Genomic DNA, 23,929 nt, shown 5'->3' on the forward strand with positions numbered 1-23,929 from the left:
CTTTAAGAACACTCAGTATCCACTTATCAGTGTTTGTGTTTGAAATGATACAAAATCCCTTGAATATCTTGATTCTCATGTCTCAGTTAATCTGATAAAATACACATAAAACCTCCCTTTTCCTTGAAAACTGACCGTTTGGTATTTCAGGAGATAATGTTCCAAATCCATAAAGACCTATTAGTGGAGACAAACCGTCTTCATAAATAATTCAAAAAAAGTAATAACGAAACACGAAGAAAGATAAGATGGCAGGCGTGTTGTATTTATGTCGATATAAATTATATTACACGACCCTTTACATTGTTTAAAACTAACGAGTGTCAACTAAATCTTACAGGCTACCTCGAATATAAAAACTGTTTGCAAATTTATCAAAACGATGATAATAAATTGTAACTCTTCTCATCCTAACTTGTATAATACATTAAAGCTTTTACCCGAGTTTAAGACACTTTTTGGCGCGGCTTTGTTGAGAACTGCTGTTTAAGTTTAATGTAAGCTTTCAAATAAAAAGTTTCAGACAAAGCGAGGTTTTAAACCTAGCTACTTGAAGTTAGTGACCTTAACAACTCGGCCGCGGAGATCCCTGCATGATTTTATCAAAACTCCTACCACAAACAGGTATAATTTATTAACTTTATGACTGTTTATGTATGTGACATTTCCCATGTCTTTGAAGTGAATGTTTTTTTTTTCAAAATTACGTCATAGCCACTGATCTCTCAGTCTTGGTTTATTGAACAATAGCACAACATACGGGCCACTGACTATACAAAAAGCTTAACATGTTCATTTAATACCAACAATTAGTTATTGAAATACTATATCAACATCATATCAAATTACATTAGACACGGAGTCCATTCAATAGATGTGTAATAGAGTTCCGGCTAGGGGGTGTGATAGGTGTTGCACATTTCATTACCTCTCATGAACAGACTCAATCAAACCGAGTCTGCTATTATTCATCTTAGTTGTATTCTATGCTTCCAAAGGATCTTTTTACAGATTTTATAAGTTCCAAAGTGGTTGGATGAGACCTAGTTACCGAGTCGTGTCCGTTACTGACATGCCGAAAACATGAAATCTTATCATTCTCACTTCATGAAATGTTTACTATTTTCTTGATATTACCTCAACATAAAAATACATTCACATTATTCTCTGCGTGAAATAGAAATGATAAAAGATAAAGAAACATGTGAAATAGAAATACCTGTAGAATGTCTCTTATAATAGAAAATATAAACATGCTATCCAGTTTCAAATCCTCATTCTCTAATATATCCTGAAAATAGACAAACATTCATAATTATTTGAATAGAAAACTGAGAAACACTGTTTGTATTTCGCAATTATGATGGCTAAAGCTAGAAAAACAAGTCATTCACCTAAAACAATATGGGTAATTTATGTGTTATGTTATGTTTTATATGAGATTCTCTGTAAAATTAAAACATTGAACTACAGCTGAATACGAGACAACAATTGTTCGATTTCTACGTTTTATGTGAGAGTAAGGTCAACTTATTTAAAACAAATATTGAACACTTATAAGAGTAACTGGCTATGATTAAATTAGACAGCGTTGTTACAGGTTACAGGTTACCAGAACAGACAGCGACGTTGCACATGGTTATATTAGACAGTGTCGTAACAAATGACCACCTTAGACAGCGCTGTCACACATTAACAGACTAGACAGCGTGGTTACACTTGACCAGATAAGACTGCGCCGCAACACATGTCAAGACTAAATAGCGTCAATATACATGACAAGAGCAGACAGCGTCTCGCATTACACATGACCAACTTAGACAGCGCCGTAACACGTGACCAGACTAGACAGCGTTATTACGAATAATCAGACCAGACAGTGTTGCTATACATGACCAGCTGCACCGTAACACATGACCAGACTAGACAGCGTCATCAGGCATAACCAGACCTGACAGTGTTGAACACCTGACCAGCTTTGACAGCGCCGTAACACATGACCAGACTAGACAGCGTCGTCACACATGATCAGACCAGACAGCGTCGTTAAACATGACAAGCTTCACATGACCAGACCAGAGGGTATCGTTACAGAAATCAATATGAGCATAATTTATTTGATTTTCTCAGTAACTGAAATATCTATTGTCCACTAATAAATTTACACAATAAACGCCACTTGACAAAGAGGAAGTAAGGGACACATATCTGATAACTGAAGAGAAGATATGTTAATGTATGTAAAGTTCTGTGTTATCGTTAATTTCGAGATCACAAACCGAAAATGTTACGTTTGAAGCATACCCATTGGATACTGCTGATATACAGAGCTAATATTTTCAATCAGCCACCCCCTTGTACAACGTGTACTTTCCTTGTCGACAAACCATTAGACTGATAATAAATAGCGCTGCTGGAAAACTTTAGTTATTTCAGACTTTCTACATCCTTTCAACGAGACAAATACCATTCTATTTTATAGGTTATATGAGATTATGACTTGACTCTGCATTATAGTCGTTTTAATAAGACAGGTCCATGTTAACATCACACTGTTCACTCTAGATATTGTACACTGGCGAGATATGAAAACGCAACAAAAATACGCCTGAATATATTTTTTACTACAAAAAGCATCGCCTTGAAATGTTCAACACATACACATCTCAATACTCTATACCCATTGTGTTCAAATTAAATCAGTACAACAGACTGTAAAATTAACACAATGGGTATCGAGATGTGCATGTGTTGAACATTTCAAGGTGATGCTTTTTGTAGCAAAAAATATATTCAGGCGTATGTTTGTTGCGTTTTTATATCTCTCAGTGTATAGTTATGGAGCATATACGGAATCTAGCAGATCCACATGGAATCTGCTACATTGAACTATGAATGTTATCCGGAAAATGTAGAAACTAAATGAAATGCCATCATTTACTTATTATGTATTTAGTAAAAGATATCCAATCTTTGCTTTTATTACCAGTAAACTTCCCTTTGAGCAATACTCTGTCACAATGATAAACACTGGCGGATCAATGCAAGCTCCAAGAAACGTATTAATATTACTGTGACGCAAATCTCGCATCTGAAAATGTCAGAAAAAAGTGTAAATTAACATTTTTTCCTTTCATGGAATGTTGTAAAATCGTAATGTCAACAAACACATGTTATATCGACTGTTGACAATCAAAAGTATTTATTTACTTTACAAACGACTAATCTATGCTTTCGGAAAAATTATTCCAAGTAAATTTTCGTAATGCATGTATTTATTTTGGATTAGATTAAATGCACAATAATAAGTGAACATCAATATAATATTTGGATAAAAGATGCAAGAATGAGATAATTGCCATAACAGACGAGGAATTTTGCAAGTCATTGATGTACTAACGTTTTCTTTAGTCACACTAGTTTTGCACAATGGACACGTGAACCTTAATGTTTTGTGAGATCGATATGATTTTAAATTTCAAAGACCATTGCCTTTGTAAACACGACTACCAAGTAGGATAGGTTTTCTAGAAAAAATACTTTATCATGAAATAAAAAGTATTGTTTTAGTCTGGTTAAACGTCATATCAACAAAATAGGTCTTAAGACGACTTTCCAACTTTTGATGGTGGAAGAAAACCCCCAGGAATCCCTTCTGACATAATTTCATCACGAGCGGGCTCCTAGGTAGAACCGTAAATCTTCCGTATACCAACTGGATGGCTCCCTTACATAAAAGAATACTTCAATCTAAGCGAGGTTTCCAACTCCGAACGGTGGGGACTAATGACTTATTTAAAGTTATTTAAAATGTATATTGTATGAACTTTGTTTAGTTGTGTGTACAACATGCTTACCCGGGTAAAGAACAATAACTATTGTACTTCCCTTTTACTTATCAGTTAAGAATTAATTTACAAACAGTGACATCCATATTTAGTTCCATCTTGGTCATTTTAATACAGGAATTATTAATATATCATACTTAAGTCAGACGTTGTTGTGATAACAATTATTTAACATTCGTGAATGGTCTAAGTGAAACGGGGAAGTAAGTCCAAGCTGATATCTTCTTATTATATACAGCAGATAACCAAGCTCGCATACAAATACACGTTTGTATGTTTCATAAACTAAGCCATGTCGATATTATAGCAAACTTTCTTCGATTGTTCAGACCAGTAATATCCCCAAGGTCTTTAGTAAAAGTAAGGGTTCATTCAAGGCTACAACCGCCTGTCATCACACATGATAGCGGATGATAAATTACGTTCACAGGAAGTCTTAGAAATTTACTTAATGGCCAAGAATCATGTTAAATGCTTTGCAGCCACTGATATCATTTTAGTTTTTGTGACAGCAATTAGGATCTATCATGTCCAACAGACTTCGTGATAAATTTAACGACAGTCAGCGCAGATATCTCGTCAACAACAAAATAATTTGCAACTTTTTTGAAATACAAGATATTTCCGATGCTTGTAGGATTCCTGCCATTTTAATTTTATTGAGTAGAAGGACAGTTACGTTAACAAAGAATTGAAAAATGCCCTTAACGATTTGGAATTACACAATTAGTATTGGTCCAATTACCAGTAACAGTTATTCAAAATTAGAAGACCTCACGGGAAATGACATTGAAGGAGGGTACATTTACAAATAGCTACCGCACCGTGATACACGGTCGCATCAATTTGATTTAAGCTCCTTTAATATGGAAATACCAGCATGATATAAAGCCCAACAATTGATTCCGTACCAGTTTCATCTCTTTCTTCATCTTCCTATTGAAGTACAAGTTTTTCTTCTCATACATCTTCAGTGCGACAATTTGTCCTTTGTATCCACCTGTCCGTGCGTACACTTGGGTGAATGACATCCTGGAATCTACCGATAGTTGAGACAAAGTCATCTACAAAAATGAAACAGTTTTATATACAAGCTCGGAGCAACATTCCAAAGTTAACATGAAAAATGAACCATTCAGTCAACGTAATGAGGAATTTAAGACCCATCAGTACCTTACAATTTATTGATAGGTATGTTTTTAGCTAATATTAACGTTTTATTAAAAAAAACTTCATTATAACCAATAATTTCGCACTTTGATTAAACAATACCATGCCACGAAATGCGAAAAAAATAACTAAATGTGTTTAAATCTACCTTTACCTATTATCTTTTGTTATTTTGGTGAAAACTTCATATTATGATTAGTTTTCTACAACTGTCGTTACTGCTTACATTTTCTTATTTAAATTCTTCTTATGTTTGAAATGAAACCAGTCTACATATTTGTAAAAACATTTTAAATATATAAGCCGGTATTAGCTTTATTCTGCCACATTTACAAGGCTTTCAGATAACATAGAACGTGCTATCTAAAACCAAGAAAATGAAAATAATATTGATCGAGTTTTAAGAAGCGTGCAATTAAGAGAAGAATTCACTAAGACCATGTACCATTCTTAATCGCACTCATTCTCCTTACAATTAAATGTTAGTTTCCTTTTCACAGATAAAATTCTTAGAAATAAATGTACACTTAAAACGTTTGTTCAAGTTACAGTTAATTGCTATATAAAAGCCCAAACTAACAACATCGGAAGGATTGATTATAAAGTACTCCGTTGAAACGGATGGAGTTTAACTTCATAAGAATTTCTGCAATTTCTGCAAAACAGGCGAAGTTTCGTTTGTCCTCTTAAAAGGGAAATGTCGACTTTTAGACGATTAATTCCGCAAATAACTAATGTAAAGGCTATCACATAATTTCTAGTAAATACACATTACAAAAGCCACTTGAAGGGACATATCCAATGGAGAATAGTTTTCAATTCAGTTATGATCTATACAAATACTTATTTATTGGACATGACAGAGAGGTTGCAATTTCAATACTTGTTGAGTGTACGCGTACGTACAGTACAATCATACGTGCTAAGTTCTTTCCGATTTATCTAACACGGCTGGTCACTAATGCTACACGTAAAAATATGGGTTTAGTTTTACAATTTTATTTTAACGTGTACAGGTAATATATACGATTCTAATATGACTAACAATGTTTTAATCATCACAACAATATTATGTTACCTTTGTGTCACACCAACATGATATTTAGCGCCATGTACGCATCAAGAAGTAGCGCTTTCAAATTTCATGAAATAGTTTACTTAATAACATGTTTTAAACGAAAAATATGTGTAGATTAATTTACACACATACTGAGTTAATTATTCGCTTTGCTGAATAAATCACAATAATTTTCGCCCGAACTGAACTCTGTCGCAAGACACCATTTCCGGTCCTGGCGTGTATAAACAAAGACCTACTATTGGCGCCATGCTTGCGCGAAGAAACAGTTTCATCATTTCTGATATAATTTTTTCAATAAAGAACATATTGGAATCGAAATAATTTATAGCAAAACAGTGTTTTATCACTATTTATACACTCGGCAGGTTATACGTCGTCTGAAATAATATCAATCGGGCTGCGCCCTCATGAAATTATTACGCCCGTCGTATAACCGCCCATCGTGTATAAATAATGATAAAGCACTGTTTTGCCATAAATTATTTCTTAAATAACACGCTGCGCTTTTTTATCAATGTCGACACATACTTTCATTGAAATAAAGCACGTACATGAACTCGTACAACTTTTATTCCTAATTTGTACAGTTGGGTAGATAAAATATCCTTAGTATCCACAATAATAGGTCAGTTACACTTTGCACCAGTTCCATGTCTCTTACACATCAGGGAAAATGAACTCAAACTGACACGTAATTAGGTTTATGTGTAACCTTGCTAAATTAAATACAGTATTTTTACATTATCCAGTAAATCAAATAACCTCAGAGTAATGTCTCTCAAGAAGTAAACAGGATGTCAAATAACGTGCATGCATGCAATTACGAGAGAAATATAGGACCTTGTACGAATCTTCTCTGTATTTCTACATCAGTCATATGTAAACCTTTTAGCTAACTGAAGCTTTCCTCAAAGATACAAATATCCAATGAAATGATACAATGACTTTTATCTGAGTGTTCGTGATGTTGAAAATAATATCTTTAAATTAAAGCAGAAATATTAGCCTATCCTGATGTATTTCTACCTTTATGTAAACGATTTTAAACTTATGAGACAAGAGAAATACTTTAAGAAATCTTTTTATAGATATTTCTTTCTTTCTGAAAATAACTCACGGGCTGTGATGTAACTTTACGACCAATAATGTTGTATGGATTTTTATTGAGACTTTATTATCAGAACAAGAGATTGTAAAGATTACCCTGCTACCAAAACTATCTCTCCTGCCATTGCTTGCCATAGAATCAGGTGTTTTTAAATCCTCCCTGTTGATTCGCCACAGTAAGCCCGCAATCTCCTGCTCGTAACGCCAGTTCCTAGCAGTATTAAACAAAAATACATCAGCTTAAGCTGCAAATTGGGTGGGACAAATACTAGTTGCCATTTTATCAACTTTTTTAAGTGCAGAATTCGTTTAATTTTTGAGAACAGATAATTTCTAAATCAAAATTGAATAAAATTATTTATAATGAAGATTTCTTCTTTTGAAACGTAATTTGTAGCTTTTTGTAGTAGTTTTGTGTCGTCAATTCAAGTTCTATTTTATTTCAGTGCACTTGTTATACAAAAACAAGTTTTTCTCTTAGTTTAACTGGTTGTAATATATTACAGTTTATTGTGTGTAATAATATCGATTTTAGTTCTCTGACAGAATTTGAAAATGCACCAAAGACTTAGACTAGATTTTGGCACATTTCAATAGTATGCTTTTTTATCATTTCTGCTAGGATATCATATACGGAATGAATATGTGAATATGTTGCAATTGTTGTCAAATTAAATATACGTATATCTATTTTTAGCTTTGTGCAGTTTTAGCCAACCTTATTACACCTCTATCAAATAAAATGTGTAAAAACACTAACAAAAAATATCATAAAGTTCAATAATTATAAATGCCCCATTTACTTGGCAAACGGCATTTCAAAATAACACCAAACGTTTAAGCCATGATGTACTTTATGAGGAATGATAAAAGGAAGAGGAGGGAAATGTGCTCAATCAGGACACGGTCAGAGAAAAACGATAAACTCACCTTTTAAGTAACTTACTACAATTCGCATTTGCTCAGAGTAGCTAACATTTCTCTTAATGATTTTGATTGACTTAATTCAAGTAATATTTTTCAAATAATTAGTAACACACACAAGAGTATCTCTCTAGCAATTTATTACATTTGTTTAGTTACAATAAATTCCGCAAATCTGAACGCGAGATCTGACATCGTTTACAAATGACATTTTCGTAAAGAGATTTCACGAGCAAAAGTAGAAAGAAAATTCTCAGGTAATGTGAAATGGCCAAGTTTTGCTATTAAATGAATTATTTTGAGGAATTTATTTTTTTGATTATTTTGTTATGAAAATATATGTTAAACGACAACACTAAGTATACAAGGCTGATGCCAGGATTTGTACATAAAAATCACATTCGGTGGTATTTTTACCAATGTCAGTTTTATTTGGATCTGGTACTTCTGATATTTACAAGTCTGCGTAGAATAATGAATTAAGAATTGTCTCTTATACGATTATGCTCGAGTAGAACCACTCTCCGGGTAATCTCAGACAATAATTAAAATAAGTAAGACGGAAAAATGTTACCAAATTTTCAGATTCATTTGGTGTTTTCTCGGACCGCCTTACACAAACATATGAGCTATATGTATGTATGATTTGACTCTCAAATGAGTGAAAACTATGAAGTTATTTTATAACAATTCTGTTGATACTTTTAAAAAGTAGGACAAAAATTCAAAATGAATACCACGTTACGTGAATGAATGCATAGTTACCGGATGCATACAAAAAAGCACACTGATACAAAAATAAATACATAATGAAAAGCAGCAGGATATACACTGAAACGGTCATTGGCCCAACCACATTCGGAGTTAAAACGGATACACTGTTCAAATACCTTTAAGTTAAATTTCAATCATGTTTTGAAATTAAACCCTAATGTTCTATTCTGAGATGTCCTGATTGTAAGGATTCTTATGAGAGTACAGCTGTCAAATATTCCCTTGAAACCAATCCTACGAGACATTTATCTGTTTTATAGATTGTAAATAACATCTGTAAATTATCTGTGCGTTATGTAGTTCAATGCTTTTAACACTTTGCCCTACTATGGTGAAATCCGTGGTGCTCATCAAGCCCCCAGAGGGATAATTATTAACTGCCGTTATCTTTCAATACAATAAATTCTTTTACGTCAACAGTGTGCACCTAGTGAAATTAAATGTTTGAAAAGAACACCCTTTTTCTGGTCTCTATTTTCCGAAGCAAACGGTTACTCGATTCGGGGCTATCGTTAAGGCTACCATCTTGTATTTGTTCACGCGTTATTCAAACAAAAGCGGCTTCACTTAATTTTTGTAATTCTTTTTTTATATAAATTTTAGCTGTAAAGCAAGTATGTTCTAACTGAAAAATAAATATATTGTGTTTTATAAATGCGTTTGCTCGTTTTAAATGCTCATTAACAAAAACAAATGAATAATCCTGCCTTCCCATTTAAAAGACAGGTCATATTCCCGAAAGATGAGTACACTTAGTAACGGAATGACAAATGTGTAAACTACAGTTGTTGATCATGGTGATGCTAGGAAATGCTACTTTGTAATATCCGTCTTTTGACTGATTTGATATTGATGATTGTACATTACATAATAACAGATACTGATTCAGAAATTGCTTTTGAATGTTCTGGCGCATTTAATCAATATATGTTTTACTAACTGAACTTTGTATGTTTTAACTTTACAGTAAGTCACAGACGCCCGTCAAACGATTTTGATTGTAGTAACTTTGATATCTAAACATCGCTAATACATTGTGAAAGTATACATTTGTGTTCAGAAACATAATTACTCAAACATATACAAGGTACGACAAAACTGTGAGTATAAATTCCAGCTTTTGCCACTTGTACATGACATAAAACATTAAAAATACCATTGCAGTAAATCCATGCTAGACTGAACTGTATAAAGAAAATCAATGTACAAGAGATATAGTTTAAGACTCGCTAAGTCATTAACGGGAGAAATATTGCTCTGAGAAGATAACATTTGAAATTTTCAGAACGATCTAAACTCGGTTAATGTAAAATTTGCAGCCGTAGATAGGCTTACATGCTGCTTAACTCTTATTTTCGGCTATGACAAGAAAATGTTTGCAGGTAAAATAATTAGGAAACAACATATATTCAAAATGAATTATTGCAGGATATCTCTGCACATTTAAAGTTTAAATTTCCTCCAACATGATTTATCTTAAATTTTATATATCATTTTTTCTATATCTTAGATACAATTTCGTGTCAAATTTCAATTTGTAGGTACACAAAATAGTTTGCGTCTTAAGGACGTGTTCGAGCTCTCTTATTTTTCGATGTATAATGCGCTGTATAGACTGCACATTATCGCAACCTTATACTTAATGAGGAGTTACGAAAAGTGAAGGGGTAAAGATTTTGCACTATTCGTGCATCCGTCCATCCTTTAGCAGCCTTAGTAACTGTAAGTCAAACTTAACTGATATTAAGTGTGATTGTTTAATAAACAACGTAATGTCGCATACCATTTTGTTATGATATGTAAATGTTTGTGCCAACCGAAGAACTGTTCTTTCAAGTGCAGTAACAATGTTCACAATAATACTAGAATTTTGCCCTTTAACTAATAAAACACCTACGATTCTTGTCCAGCCGATGCAATTACTTTGCTTTCAATAATTATACGGTTGATATTTGGTGCGACTGCTATTCACACGCAGCTGCTTCCTGCAGAAAGTTTTGAAATTAAATCTACTATAATCAGAGTTATTATCCACAATTTTGATCGTATTGCTTGAAACTCTGTTATAGAATATAAACTATACGTTAAATGAGCCGCACCATGAGAAAACCAACATAGTGCGTTTGCGACCAGCATGGATCCAGACAAGACTGCGCATTCAGGATCAATACTTTTCGCTTTCAAAGCCTATTGCAATTAGACAAATCATTAGTGAACAGCATGGATCCTGACAGCTCTGGATCCATGCTGGTCGCAAAATGCACTATGTTGGTTTTCTCATGATGCGGCTCACTTTAACTCTGCATTAACTTTAGTATGTTTGCCAGCAAATGTAGCCAGAATATTCACAAATATTTGAGAGTAATTGCCACTGGATTACAAACTGCAAGTTTTGCCAATTATGCACCTTATCATTGCAATAATCACATTGATATATATATGATGTTGATATTTGTATTAACGAGTTGCAGTTTTTTTCTTGGGGGGAAAGGTAATTCATTAATTTGTTTTTATACTATCTAACATGCAGCTTACTTCTGATACATTCGTGGAAATCAATAAAAAGCTTCGTTTTTTTTCTATTTCACTTTCTGGCTTCTTTCCAAACTTCTGTGAAAAGATCTGACGCTGCGGCAGTAATCTTACAAATTTATTTCCCTTCTGTCCAATTTGATTGGGATAATTGACTAGGAAACTTGTCGTCTGTTTTATGACGGAGCGAATACGTATTCTATTAGGATAAGCAGCTTATCTCCTTTCCACAAGCTATTTTGTCAATACTTGAAATTAGGGTAAACTATTCCAAATAGCAAAAGGTCTTTGTGGTTGTAAAGAGATATCTGATAGACATGTTCATAATAATAAACTATTCTGTTGATATAAAGAAACATAGTGTGGCTCTGCGTTGATACGTACACAATTTCTTTGGTTATTCTGTTTGAGAACGGTTCAAGCGAGACAGACAGAAAATGTTATTGCAAAAAATAAGTGATGCTATCTCAAAGAATAATGTGTTGTATTGAGGGAAATATGTTTGTGTGTTAATTAAAACAGCGGCAAGCATTGTTTTATCTCCGTTAATTTTTTTCATAATAAAGGACTGTGAAAATATTAATAAATTAGCCCCCTTTTTTATTATACTTTCAGCATTATTTTGAACTGCCCTGTCCTGGGTAAAAAGATTAATCCCACTTGAGAGTATAATGGTAAATATTTCATTTAAACCAATTCAACTTGTAAAGAACAGTTGAAAAGTTTCAAGTAAAAACATGTAAATTCCGAAATACGGACTGTAATGCTTTATTCTTAAACTAGAAAGCATATAGACAACCTTCTTCATAATATTGGGCCATTATTAGCCCCAAACTAAAAGGTTCGGGAATAAATGGGTAACCAAACACTAATGAAATAATAAAGATGTTCATGGTTAATACGGAAATAAAACTTACATTGATCGCCATAAAGCTTAATTACGTGACATTTTTAACACAAAAAGATCTCTTTACAACTGAGAAAAATGGGGAGGATTTCTGAGAAATAAGTAGTAAACCGTGATCACCCCTTAATACTTGTATCATCACCGGTTGGTTACAGACAGAACTAAAGCCAGACAAAAGGGTAGTGTAATACACTAGATGATATCTATAAATATGGTCGTTTAGTTCTTTGTAATCTAAGAGGAGTTGTAATGAGAAGAAATATTCAGAATGATGACTACTAACTGTTCTTGCACAGGCAGTCTTACCTCTTGTCATAACCAAAACAGTACTTTTACCGGCACTGTCGTCGGCCATGTTAAAACCTTACCCATACTTTGATTTAGTTTTGATATATTATAGTAGTCTATCCAGTCTTTGTGATTATTTAATAAAATTCTGTTTGAGCCGATGCGAGGGCAGGGGCGTTAAGGCTATTACCCGTCACGACCAGACTTTGTCGAACCGACTTTGCTTTACCGACTTTTCTTTGTTAAATTCTACACTTTCTGCTAATTGATTTGTTTCTGGCTAAATGAAGAACGTATTTATCTGAATTACACGTTACCTTGTATAAACATATAAAACAAGAAGAAACAAAATAGCAAAAGTAGAAACTCGACAGGTCGCTCAACACGACAAAAAAAAAAAAAGAAAATGTTGCAAGCTCGGTTTGACTGAGCCTGTTGATTGACTGTAGTTGAATTGGATGCTACCGTCCAGGCCCTCTAGCCCCGGGCTTCAACATTTACATATCCTACAAGTACAAACAACAATTTAGAGAAATCCACAGATGTGTTCATACGGCGGTGCACAAGGATCCTTCAATGATACACTAGCGTGTAATTCCATGAAAAGCAGTATATAAGCCTAAGTTAAAAATAATTGGTTTGCTCAAGACGATTGCTCAACTATAATAGCCCCCTATCATACTGGACATTTGTCACATGCGATGCAATAAGAATCACCTGTATATTAAACTTAAAACCAGCCATCTATAAACATGTAGGTAACATAGGCTCTTTTTTTTGTGACTGAAGGATAAACAGACAGACGATCGAGCGGACAAACAAAAGGGAAAATAAATGCATTGCATATTTACAATACTCTGTTTTATCTATGGCACATATCTCATGAACACGTCCCTGGTATTTCAAAAGTTATTACCGAATCTCCCATTTGTGATTGATGGACGTAAAGGCCGAACAAACAGACAGATAAACAAATAGAGAAAATAAACTGACGTGCATGTCCTCCATATTGTCTTCTATATATATAACAAGTATAAGGAAAAATACCTTGTACATTTTAAGTTATTGTAGAAACCACGTTTGCCATATCTGTGAATATTCGTTGCCATAGCAACAAAATGAAAGAATGTGCCATCTATCCATGTACCATGTGACATGAAAAATATCTTTTACTATAAAAGATATTCGAGATTCAACTTTGTCATATTTTTGAAGTAGTTGTTGCAATAACAACCATATATGTTGTCATATGTTGCCTTTGCAACAAAATAGAAGAACATGCATAGACCACATATTGCAATTTACACATGCACCAAATTTCTTGCACTACAGAATTATCACAGGATCCTACTTTTTGAGCTGGCCTGACGATCATATAGACAGGGAGAACTAGAGCTGCTTTTGAGAAAAGCGCATGTCTCCCACAACTTCCTAATCATCTGAATAGTTATGTATCTGAGTCAACCATGAACCAATGACTTAGAGTGCGGATACTGGCATCTACTACGCACCAATGACTTAGAGTCCGGAAACTGGCATTTATGTACAGAGCGATTTTCGGTAATTCAAGGGCCATAATTCAAAAGTGACTGGGCCGATTTGGCTAGTTATCGAACCATGGACTTATTGGCAAACACATTTTGTTCAAGTTTGGTGAAGATCGGATGCGAAATGTTCGACTTAGAGCGCGGACAAAATTTGTGACAGAAAGACACACGGACACACAGGAGTAAATCAATATGTCTCCCCCACAGTGGTGTGGGAGACATAATGAACATCGACTCCTCTAATAATACGGACTGTAGAGTGTATACAAATTTTATACAGTTAATTTTATATGGGCAAATGCGGCAACTATTTTCGCAAATATACTGCAAGGTTGATTCTATAAAAATGATTAACTGTTGCACACATTTACTGATCGAAATGTATGGAAGAACATTTGTTTTCTCCTAGTGTAATTGTATGTGCAGAAATTGTCTGAGCGGGCAGATTTTTGCATCCCAGTTCTAAAAGGGTTCCTAGTTTCAACTTCAGAAGATATATAGATCATTTTTATTTCAAACCTCCTCAATTTCCAGTTTTTTTTACTTATATTGTGTAAGGTCTATTTCCGTGTATCAACAGATATAGGACTTTGATTCAGTATTCATGTGAGAGATCCATCTCTGTGCTAGTTTGGCTATAGTATTGAAGATGCCGAATATTTGTTTTTTTTTAATTGCAGGGAAACACAAAATTAAATTATAGTAAAACAAAAACAAAAACAACGTCTGATTAAAACGGTACGACCACGATAGGTCGTTTATGTGTATACAGACATATATCAATTCATTAGACGGACAAACGATTGCCATTACATCACTTTTGTATCATGAAAATATGTGCTTTTTGTATTTTGTATCTATTTTGTAGAAAGTCAAATAGCCTTTATTGCAACTGCTTGTTACTGTGAATTTTTGTTTTCGTTTTCCTATCACCTGCTAAGGGAAGAACTGTATCTAGTGCTGTCGGAACTTGTTGTCCAACCCTTTTGCTTTATATCAAAGAGTTCTAAAATATAGTAAAATATGATTAAATCAAAATCTAAACGGCCAGAATGTATCAAGAATAAATATATGACTGATCAAGCAATAAAATTGTATTTGCAGTGAATGTAAATCATTTCCTTTGATACCTACACAAAGATCGTCTGGAGAAGTGACATTTATAGATTATAAACGGAGTAACTCAGAAATGCAATGTATCAATTTATATGTAACACTTCTGTGTTTTCTAATAAACAACACAATTGACAAGCTATATATCACCATGGAATTGACTCATCTGGAAACTTATATTTATTAAACAGACATATACGTAAAGATTCTGACATATCTGGTCTGAAGAAAATATTTCTACCTGTTATTTGTAAAATACGGTATGCAAGAAAAATAATCTGCCAGAATAAAATGGTAACATATAGACGACATGCAAGAAAAAATATCAGTCATGTGTTTACGAATCGGATGGAAAAATAATCTGCCAGAATAAAATGGTAACATGTAGACGATATGCAAGAAAAAATATAGGTCATGTGTTTACGAATCCGATGGAAATATCCGTCCCTCGGCCACCTGCGCATGGGCGGTAATTCGGCAAGCCTCATTACCTCCCAATGCGCAGGTGCCCTCGGGACGGATATTTCTATCCGATTCGTAATATATTGACTTTAGCGTAGTCATTAAGTGAATATCATAAATAATTAGTTATTGCTTATTGAAGTTGGTCAACTGCTGTGAACTTTTTGTGCTGTTTGTTCCGCGCTACGCTTTAACGGGACAATTAATACTGCAAATGGCTCACCAAATAAAGACTGAAGCCAGTTATTATTTATAAGCTTTTTAGTTACGGATGAATGACTTGACACCAGTGAAATCCGCCCATGTTAAAAGAAACGTACCAATTTATCCCCTGGGTTTAGTTAAAGAATGAAGGCTTAATTTTAGTGATCCAATGTCATTTGGTTAAGTGACTGAAGGGATAGAAGTTAGATATTACTCAAAAAAGTCAAGATAGGTTCAATTTTTGTTACACAATATGTCCGCAGTTTCAAAGTATTTTGTTTTATTTTTTGAAATCTAAAATGATCATGACCGTAAATAAGACATTTGCATTGTTCTTTTTTAAAATAGATGGAGATGGACAGGAGCCGAAATATAAATGACAGGTCTATCAGAAAGAAGAAATAATGAAAAGACTTTATGTAGTGATACACTTTATACCATATATCAGAAAAATATTTTGCGAAAATCCATACTTGGGAGACAATCAGGATGAAACTTATAAAATTTTGTGGAACAGGCCGAAAGACTCCTAGAAGCGGCTGAATGCACTGTGTATCCAATGTAAAGACAATCAGAAGCAAAATTCGCTACGTGTATGTAAATTGAGTGTATAAGTGACTTTATTGACAATTAACACTATAATTTTGTTTCCGAATTTGGCCACGCAATCTTAGGAGTAGCATGACTAATATTATTTTGTCAATTACACTTGAAATTTTCCAACGAAAAAACAAAAAAACAAAAACAAATGGTGCATCCTAAATAATGGGAAACACACATCAAAGACGACATGTATACATGGGCAAATATAAATACCCCCATTTTCGTTATAATAGTAAAATATATAACAGCATCAAGCTCAGATATTCATATTTCATAATATAAACATAGTGAAGAATTTTGGGAAATATGTATCCTCACCTATAGATTATAAGAACCACAATGATTGCGACTAGAGCTATTCCACCGATAGTCCCTCCGAGAATTTCAAGTGTATATGTTTTTGGCGGAATACATTTCTGAGCCCTATATCCGCATTCTGGTTCATCTATCGGAGGTTCTCCATTCACCCAATGTATCATGTTCTTTGGTAGTACTCGGAATACCTAAAAAACCAAAACAATGATTTTTTCTAGAATTTATACTTAGTCTGTCTATAAATATAGATAAAGCTATAATTTATTTCAACAGAATCAGCAATTCCCTCATCTGTTCTGGTTGGACGTTTTTTTTTTAACCTGTTTACGATGAGTTATGTCTGGGTGATTATTTGGAGACATAACGTCTATTTGTATTTTTTCTTTGGCATGTTGAGTATAGACTGTAAAAACCAGATATATATTTTTAAGGGAATAGGTACTGATTAATGTCTAACCAAGTCATTTATATAAGTGAAATACAGTCCAACACGAGGTTTCCTATGGGCACGTTTATTCATTAAACGACGGCACCCGCTTCTGCTGAACAAAATCTAGCGTAATTGCTTTGTTGGCAAGCACGTTCTTAATGTCAAAGTTATAGTGGACGCAACTTGACCCCGATGGTTGACCTTTGTATTATAATACATGTACATAATGAGGCACAACCTATTATTGAAAAGGTGTGTACGTAAGACACGAGCTGCATGAGAAAGTGGAAACATAAATTTGTGCAATTATAAATTAGTGTATAAGAAAGTTTGAACCGATCAAATGCAAGTATACATACTTTGAAACTTCACCTGATGCAAACATAGTCCATGTAAATATACATGGCTACCCCCATCAACCTTTATTTCTACAATGAAATATTCGATATGAATAATCAGCCGAAGGTCAACCATCGCGGTCAAGTTGCGACTACTATACACGGCTGATAATATCAATCCTTAAGAGCTAATTTTTATACATGTACTTCTTGAATATGGCTTGTATGCACTTCAGACTTGTGTCAAGATTCATCGAACGGTAATGAGAAAGTCAGACAAGTTTCACCCGATTTTACATTTTCCTTTGACAGACGAGATACTGAGTGTAAGCACGGTATATAACATATTATCATGTGCGTATTAACAACCTTTGTATCTTTTTTCCTATCAGCGACGTCTATGAAAATTGTTTCCACTAAGCTCAGTTGGGAGAGCGTAGATCGCCTGGGGACGTGAGTTCGATCCCTGTGCGAAATGTATATTTTCCGTAACGATGTCTAGAATACATCGTATCTAAAATCACTCGTACTTGTATTTGCAGAGAATAGGTTATTACTGATACAGAATCAAAGAACACTTGTTAACAGCCGTTAAAACTAATCCCGAACGTGATTCCCGCGCAAACGCAAGGACGTGTCCATTTCGTGATAATAGAAAAAATACCTATTCCTATTGCTCGTGCAATATGTGACAAGTTAATCAATTTAACTGTCAAATACGTATATGGCAATATTGCTCAGTCGTATACAATACAGATACCAATAGCAAATATTAAATCGTTTAACACGAGTTCGAATCTTCATGAGGATTTGTTTTTCATATAATTTATTGCTTTTTTATACATTTTCAATTATGTTCCCGTAAAATTCATTTCTTTATTTGATGTTTTGTATTTGCATATATGTCTTTATTTAACATATGTTCATTATTTACTTTCTATCATATGTTTAGTAAATGAATTTAGCTAATATCATCTTTGGTATGATACTTAAATTTTTCTATCTGCCACATCCGCTCAAGGTATTTCTCTGTTGTTGTGTCATAGAGTAAATGAGGAAATCTATCTTTTATACAAAAATAAAACGCGACTTAACTGCCATCGCTGAGTTTTGAACATAAAACAGTATATATACTTTACACTTGGGCTAATTTATAATTGGTGCAAAAACTAGAAATATTAAGATTTTGAAAAGTAATGAAAAATGTTGAATTCCCCATGCTTCATTTAAATCTTTTATTTATATAGTTATGTTTGTAACAATACGTAGTAACTGAATGGCGACAAAAACACAAACAAACAACCTTTTCAAGCAACATTACATAGGAGGGAAACATTTAATATGTATTTGATATGTTAGTAAAGAACTTTTACATGTGAATAGTGCTGCAACCATTAGTACTGAATAAAGTGTGTTACATCATTATGTTCAGCGGGGAATCGATGTTTGCTTGTGTGCCTACAGTTACACAAAAAAGACAAAAGCAACACTTCAAAATAAGTTATTAAAATTTCGAAAAATATATTGTTTATTCCCCTCCATACATCCTAACTGATCCGAAAGTTACATATTTTAGATTTGGCATTTCCTCAGACTTTATGAGGCGGGTATTCTGAAGATAAAATGATCGGAATCATATATATGTATGATACCACAACAGGAAGGTCTGTTTTTAACCTTTAAAATGATATAATATTCTACGGCGTTCCGACAGAATCATCATATTTTCATTCTTCTCCCTAGACCGCAACGGTCGAAACCACATCGATAAAGTAGAAACTACGATGACGAACGTTTAAGGTCGAATTACAATGGTGAAAATCAAAATCACTATGATGAAAACATGAAATAATGATAAAATTTCGCGTTTTCATCATTGTGGTTTCGACTTTCGCCATCGCGATTTCAAGTTTTCACTATCGTACTGTCGAGTTTTACCATCGTGGTTCTGACTTCCATTATTTCATGATTTTCGGTCTATAATAATAATAATAAAAAGGATCACCGTGACATTCAAGTACATTGTAAATTATATAAGTACACTCGTACAGAACACACTGCAACTGTCAAAAATGGGTTCAATAATCACTTTTGAAATGTTCTGTGATAAAGATGATTATCAGAACATGTACAATGTCAGATGAGCTTGTCAGAAAAATATCAGATTAATTAGATCTCTGATATAAATAGTGTCCGCGTGTTCACAATGTTTTAATAAAAATTCATAAACTTCAACTTTCACATCTCTTAAAATAAATCTTAAACAACATTTTTGTTGGCCTGAATTTCAGAATGAATAAAAACAACTGTTAGTAAGTAACTGACTAATTTAGTTCATTACTAACACTGATTTTTTATATAGAAGTTTTGTAATTGAGGTTATGCCAGTATAATGTTTTAAGACGACATCATAAAATTAAAAAAACAAAAAAAATTTGATATTTTTACGTGGATATCATATCAATTTAATGTTTTAAGATAACATCATTGAATTTAAAAAGACAGCATTTTAATATTTTCATTATTGTTTTGGATAAAGCATTATCTAATTGCTGCAGTGCATGCTAATTTTCAAAAGAATTTATGAAATGTGAAACAACAGTATCGACTTTTTTAGCTCACCTGAGCAACGCTCGGGTGAGTTTTTCTGATCACTCGATGCCCGGCGTCCGTCGTCTGTCGTCTGTCTGTCGTCTGTCGTCTGTCAACATTTAGTTTGTGTATGTTATAGAGGCTGTATTTTTCAACTGATCTTCATGAAATTTGTCAGAATGATAACCTTGATGAAATCTAGGCCGAGTTTGAAAATGGGTCATCTCGGGTCAAAAACTAGGTCACTAGGTCATATCAAAGAAAAACCTTGTGTATGCGATAGAGGCTATATTTTTCAATTAATCTTCATGAATATTGGTCAGAATGATTATCTTGATGAAAGCTAGGCCGAGTTCGAAAATGGGTCGTCTCGGGTCAAAAACTAGGTCACTAGGTCAAATCAAAGAAAAACCTTGTGTATGCGATAGAGGCTGTATTTTTCAATTAATCTTCATGAATATTGGTCAGAATGATAGCCTTGATGAAATCTAGGCCGAGTTCGAAAATGGGTCGTCTCGGGTCAAAAACTAGGTCACTGGCTCAAATCAAAGAAAAACCTTGTGTATGCGATAGAGGCTGTATTTTTGAATTGATCTTCATGAATATTGGTCAGAATGATTGCCTTGATGAAATCTAGGCCGAGTTCGAAAATAGATCATCTTGGATCAAAAACTAGGTCACTAGGTCAAATCAAAGAAAAACCTTGTGTATGCGATAGCGGCTGTATTTTTCAATTAATCTTCATGAGTGTTGGTCAGAATGATTGCCTTGATGAAATCTAGGCCGAGTTTGAAAATGGGTCATCTTGGATCAAAAACTAGGTCACTAGGTCAAATCAAAGAAAAAAATTTGTGTATGCGATAGAGACTGTATTTTTCAATTGATCTTCCTGAAATTAGTCAGAATGATTGCCTTGATGAAATCTAGGTCGAGTTTGAATATGGGTCATCTGAGGTCAAAAACTAGGTCACTAGGTCAAATTAAAGAAAAACCTTATGTATGCGATAGAGGCTGTATTTTTCAGTTGATCTTCATGAAATTTCCTCGGAATGATTGTCTTCATAAAATCTACGTTGATTACGTTTGATTATGGGTCATTGGACTCAAAAAGTAGGTCACTAGGTCAAATCATAGAAAACTCTTCTGTATGCGATAGAGGCTGTATTTTTCAATTAATATTCATGAAATTTTGTCAGAATGAAAGCCTTGATGAAATCTAGGTCAAGTTCAAATATGGGTCATCTGGGTCAAAAAGTAGGTCACTAGGTTAAATCAAAGAAAAACCTTGTGTATGCGACAGAGGCTGTATTTTTCAACTGATCTTCATGAAATTTTGTCAGAATGATAGCCTTGATGAAATCTAGGTCAAGTTCGAATATTGGTCATCTGGGTTTAAAAATTAGGTCACTAAGTCAAATCAAGGAAAAACTTTGTGTATGCAATAGGGACTGCATTTTACACTGGACTTCATAAACTTTGGTCAGAATGGTCCCCTTGATGAAATCTAGGTCAAGTTCGAATATTGGTAATCTTGGGTCAAAAACTAGGTCACTAGGTCAAATCAAAGAAAAACCTTGTGTATGCGATATAGAGGCTGTATTTTTCAATTGATCTTCATGAAATTAGGTCAGAATGATAGCCTTGATGAAATCTAGGTCAAGTTCAAATATTGGTCATCTGGGGTCAAAATCTAGGTCACTAGGTCAAATTAAAGAAAATACTTATTTACACGCAAGATTTTTTGCTCCAATTTTAATTATAATTGGTCAGAATATTTTTTTCCATGAAATCATTAGGTCAAACATGTTTACACAGTTATGGTGTGTTATGGTGTGTTTCTCAGGTGAGCGACCTAGGGCCATCTTGGCCCTCTTGTTATAAAATCACTTACGTGATTTTCACAGCTATAATTAGGCAAAAAGGCCAGTGAACAGTGCATTCGACAGTCCCATGATTGTACATATATACATCTGATATCATTTTGAATGTTAACAAGAGCTGTCTCCGTAGGATGACACATGCCCCCGATGGCACTTTGAATGAATAGTTATGGCCGATGTTAGAGTTTAGGACCTTTGACCTAAGGAGCTGGGTCTTGCGCGCGACACATCGTCTTACTGTGTCACACATTCATGCATAGTTATTTTAAAATCCATGCATGAATGACAAAAATATGGACCGGACATGCCCATCAATGCACTATCATGAAAAATGATCTTTAACGTCTAAGTGTGACCTTGACCTTTGAGCTACGGACCTGGGTCTTGCGTGTGACACGTCATCTTACTGTGGTACACATTCATGCCAAGTTATTTGAAAATCCATCCATCGATGACAAAGATATGGACCGGACACGCCCATCAATGCACTATCCTTTAACATCTAAGTGTGACCTTGACCTTTGAGCTACGAACCTGGGTCTTGCGCATGACACGTCGTCTTACTGTGGTACACATTTATGCGAAATTATTTGAAAATCCATCCATCGATGACAAAGATATGAACCGGACACGCCCATCAATGCACTATCCTTTAACGTCTAAGTGTGACCTTGACCTTTGAGCTACGGACCTGGGTCTTGCGCACTGCACGTCATCTTACTGTGGTACACATTCATGCCAAGTTATTTGAAAATCCATCCATCGATGACAAAGATATGGACCGGACACGCCCATCAATGCACTATCCTTTAACGTCTAAGTGTGACCTTGACCTTTAAGCTACGGACCTGGGTCTTGCGCACTGCACGTCGTCTTACTGTGGTACACATTCATGCCAAGTTATTTGAAAATCCATCCATCTATGACAAAGATATGGACCGGACACGCCCATCAATGCACTATCCTTTAACGTCTAAGTGCGACCTTGACCTTTGAGCTACGGACCTGGGTCTTGCGCACTGCACGTCGTCTTACTGTGGTACACATTCATGCCAAGTTATTTGAAAATCCATCCATCGATGACAAAGATATGGACCGGACACGAAAATTGCGGACAGACCAACAGACTGACAGACCGACAGACGGTTCAAAAACTATATGCCTCCCTTCGGGGGCATAAAAACATACCTGATTATTGTATCTCGGACATTATTCTGATCAGTTATTATAAAGTTCGCAGGCTAGTATCAGAACTTTCTGAACGCTCCTAGTTGTTGGACGTTATTGAACATAAACGAACTATTATAGACATATCAAAACTCACCGGGAGGCCGTTGTAATTTTTATCCATTTCAAAATGTCCAACAGGTCTCATGGAATAGTCTGACAGATTTGTTTTGAATGGTTGTCTTGATAATAATGTATAATTGCCCTCTGCATCGCCATTCTCGTCTATATGTGAAATAAAGCCCTGGATACCTAAAATAACACAGATATTATCTTTACATAACAAGACATTTGTGTACTCGTTAAATCGATTCAACCCCCCTGCGGGTTTCTGATAATGAGCGTTCCAAGGGTGTGTTCATGAGTATTATTTTTCATTTTACATAGGTTGTGCAAATTATGTCAGTTAAGCTGGCAACGTTTATGGGGGCGCTGCGGTGTAGTGCGCTCAAACCGGGGATCATGGATTCCAGCCCAAATGGGGTGACGACCACATCTCATTATGTGACACCAATACTGTTTTTTTTTCCAGGAAAGGGACTCGAAAATGGTTCGAATAAGCTTGAAGCTGCCATTACAATCAACCT

General features: G+C 34.5%; 1 protein-coding gene across 1 annotated transcript in view; it reads right to left on the bottom strand.

Moving 5' to 3' along the window:
• Nucleotides 1-23,929, bottom strand: part of LOC123564527 (receptor-type guanylate cyclase Gyc76C-like) — a 365,429-nt gene that overhangs the window by 15,607 nt on the left and 325,893 nt on the right. The window contains exons 9-14 of the mRNA XM_045358180.2: nucleotides 23,440-23,594; nucleotides 16,879-17,063; nucleotides 7,303-7,417; nucleotides 4,760-4,912; nucleotides 2,987-3,091; nucleotides 1,220-1,291 (exon numbers count right to left, since the gene is read on the bottom strand). Of these exons, the coding sequence (XP_045214115.2) occupies nucleotides 1,220-1,291; nucleotides 2,987-3,091; nucleotides 4,760-4,912; nucleotides 7,303-7,417; nucleotides 16,879-17,063; nucleotides 23,440-23,594 (785 nt within the window). The remainder of the gene's footprint in view (nucleotides 1-1,219; nucleotides 1,292-2,986; nucleotides 3,092-4,759; nucleotides 4,913-7,302; nucleotides 7,418-16,878; nucleotides 17,064-23,439; nucleotides 23,595-23,929) is intronic.

Source organism: Mercenaria mercenaria, chromosome 2 (assembly GCF_021730395.1).
Source record: "Mercenaria mercenaria strain notata chromosome 2, MADL_Memer_1, whole genome shotgun sequence".
NCBI lineage: Eukaryota > Metazoa > Mollusca > Bivalvia > Venerida > Veneridae > Mercenaria > Mercenaria mercenaria.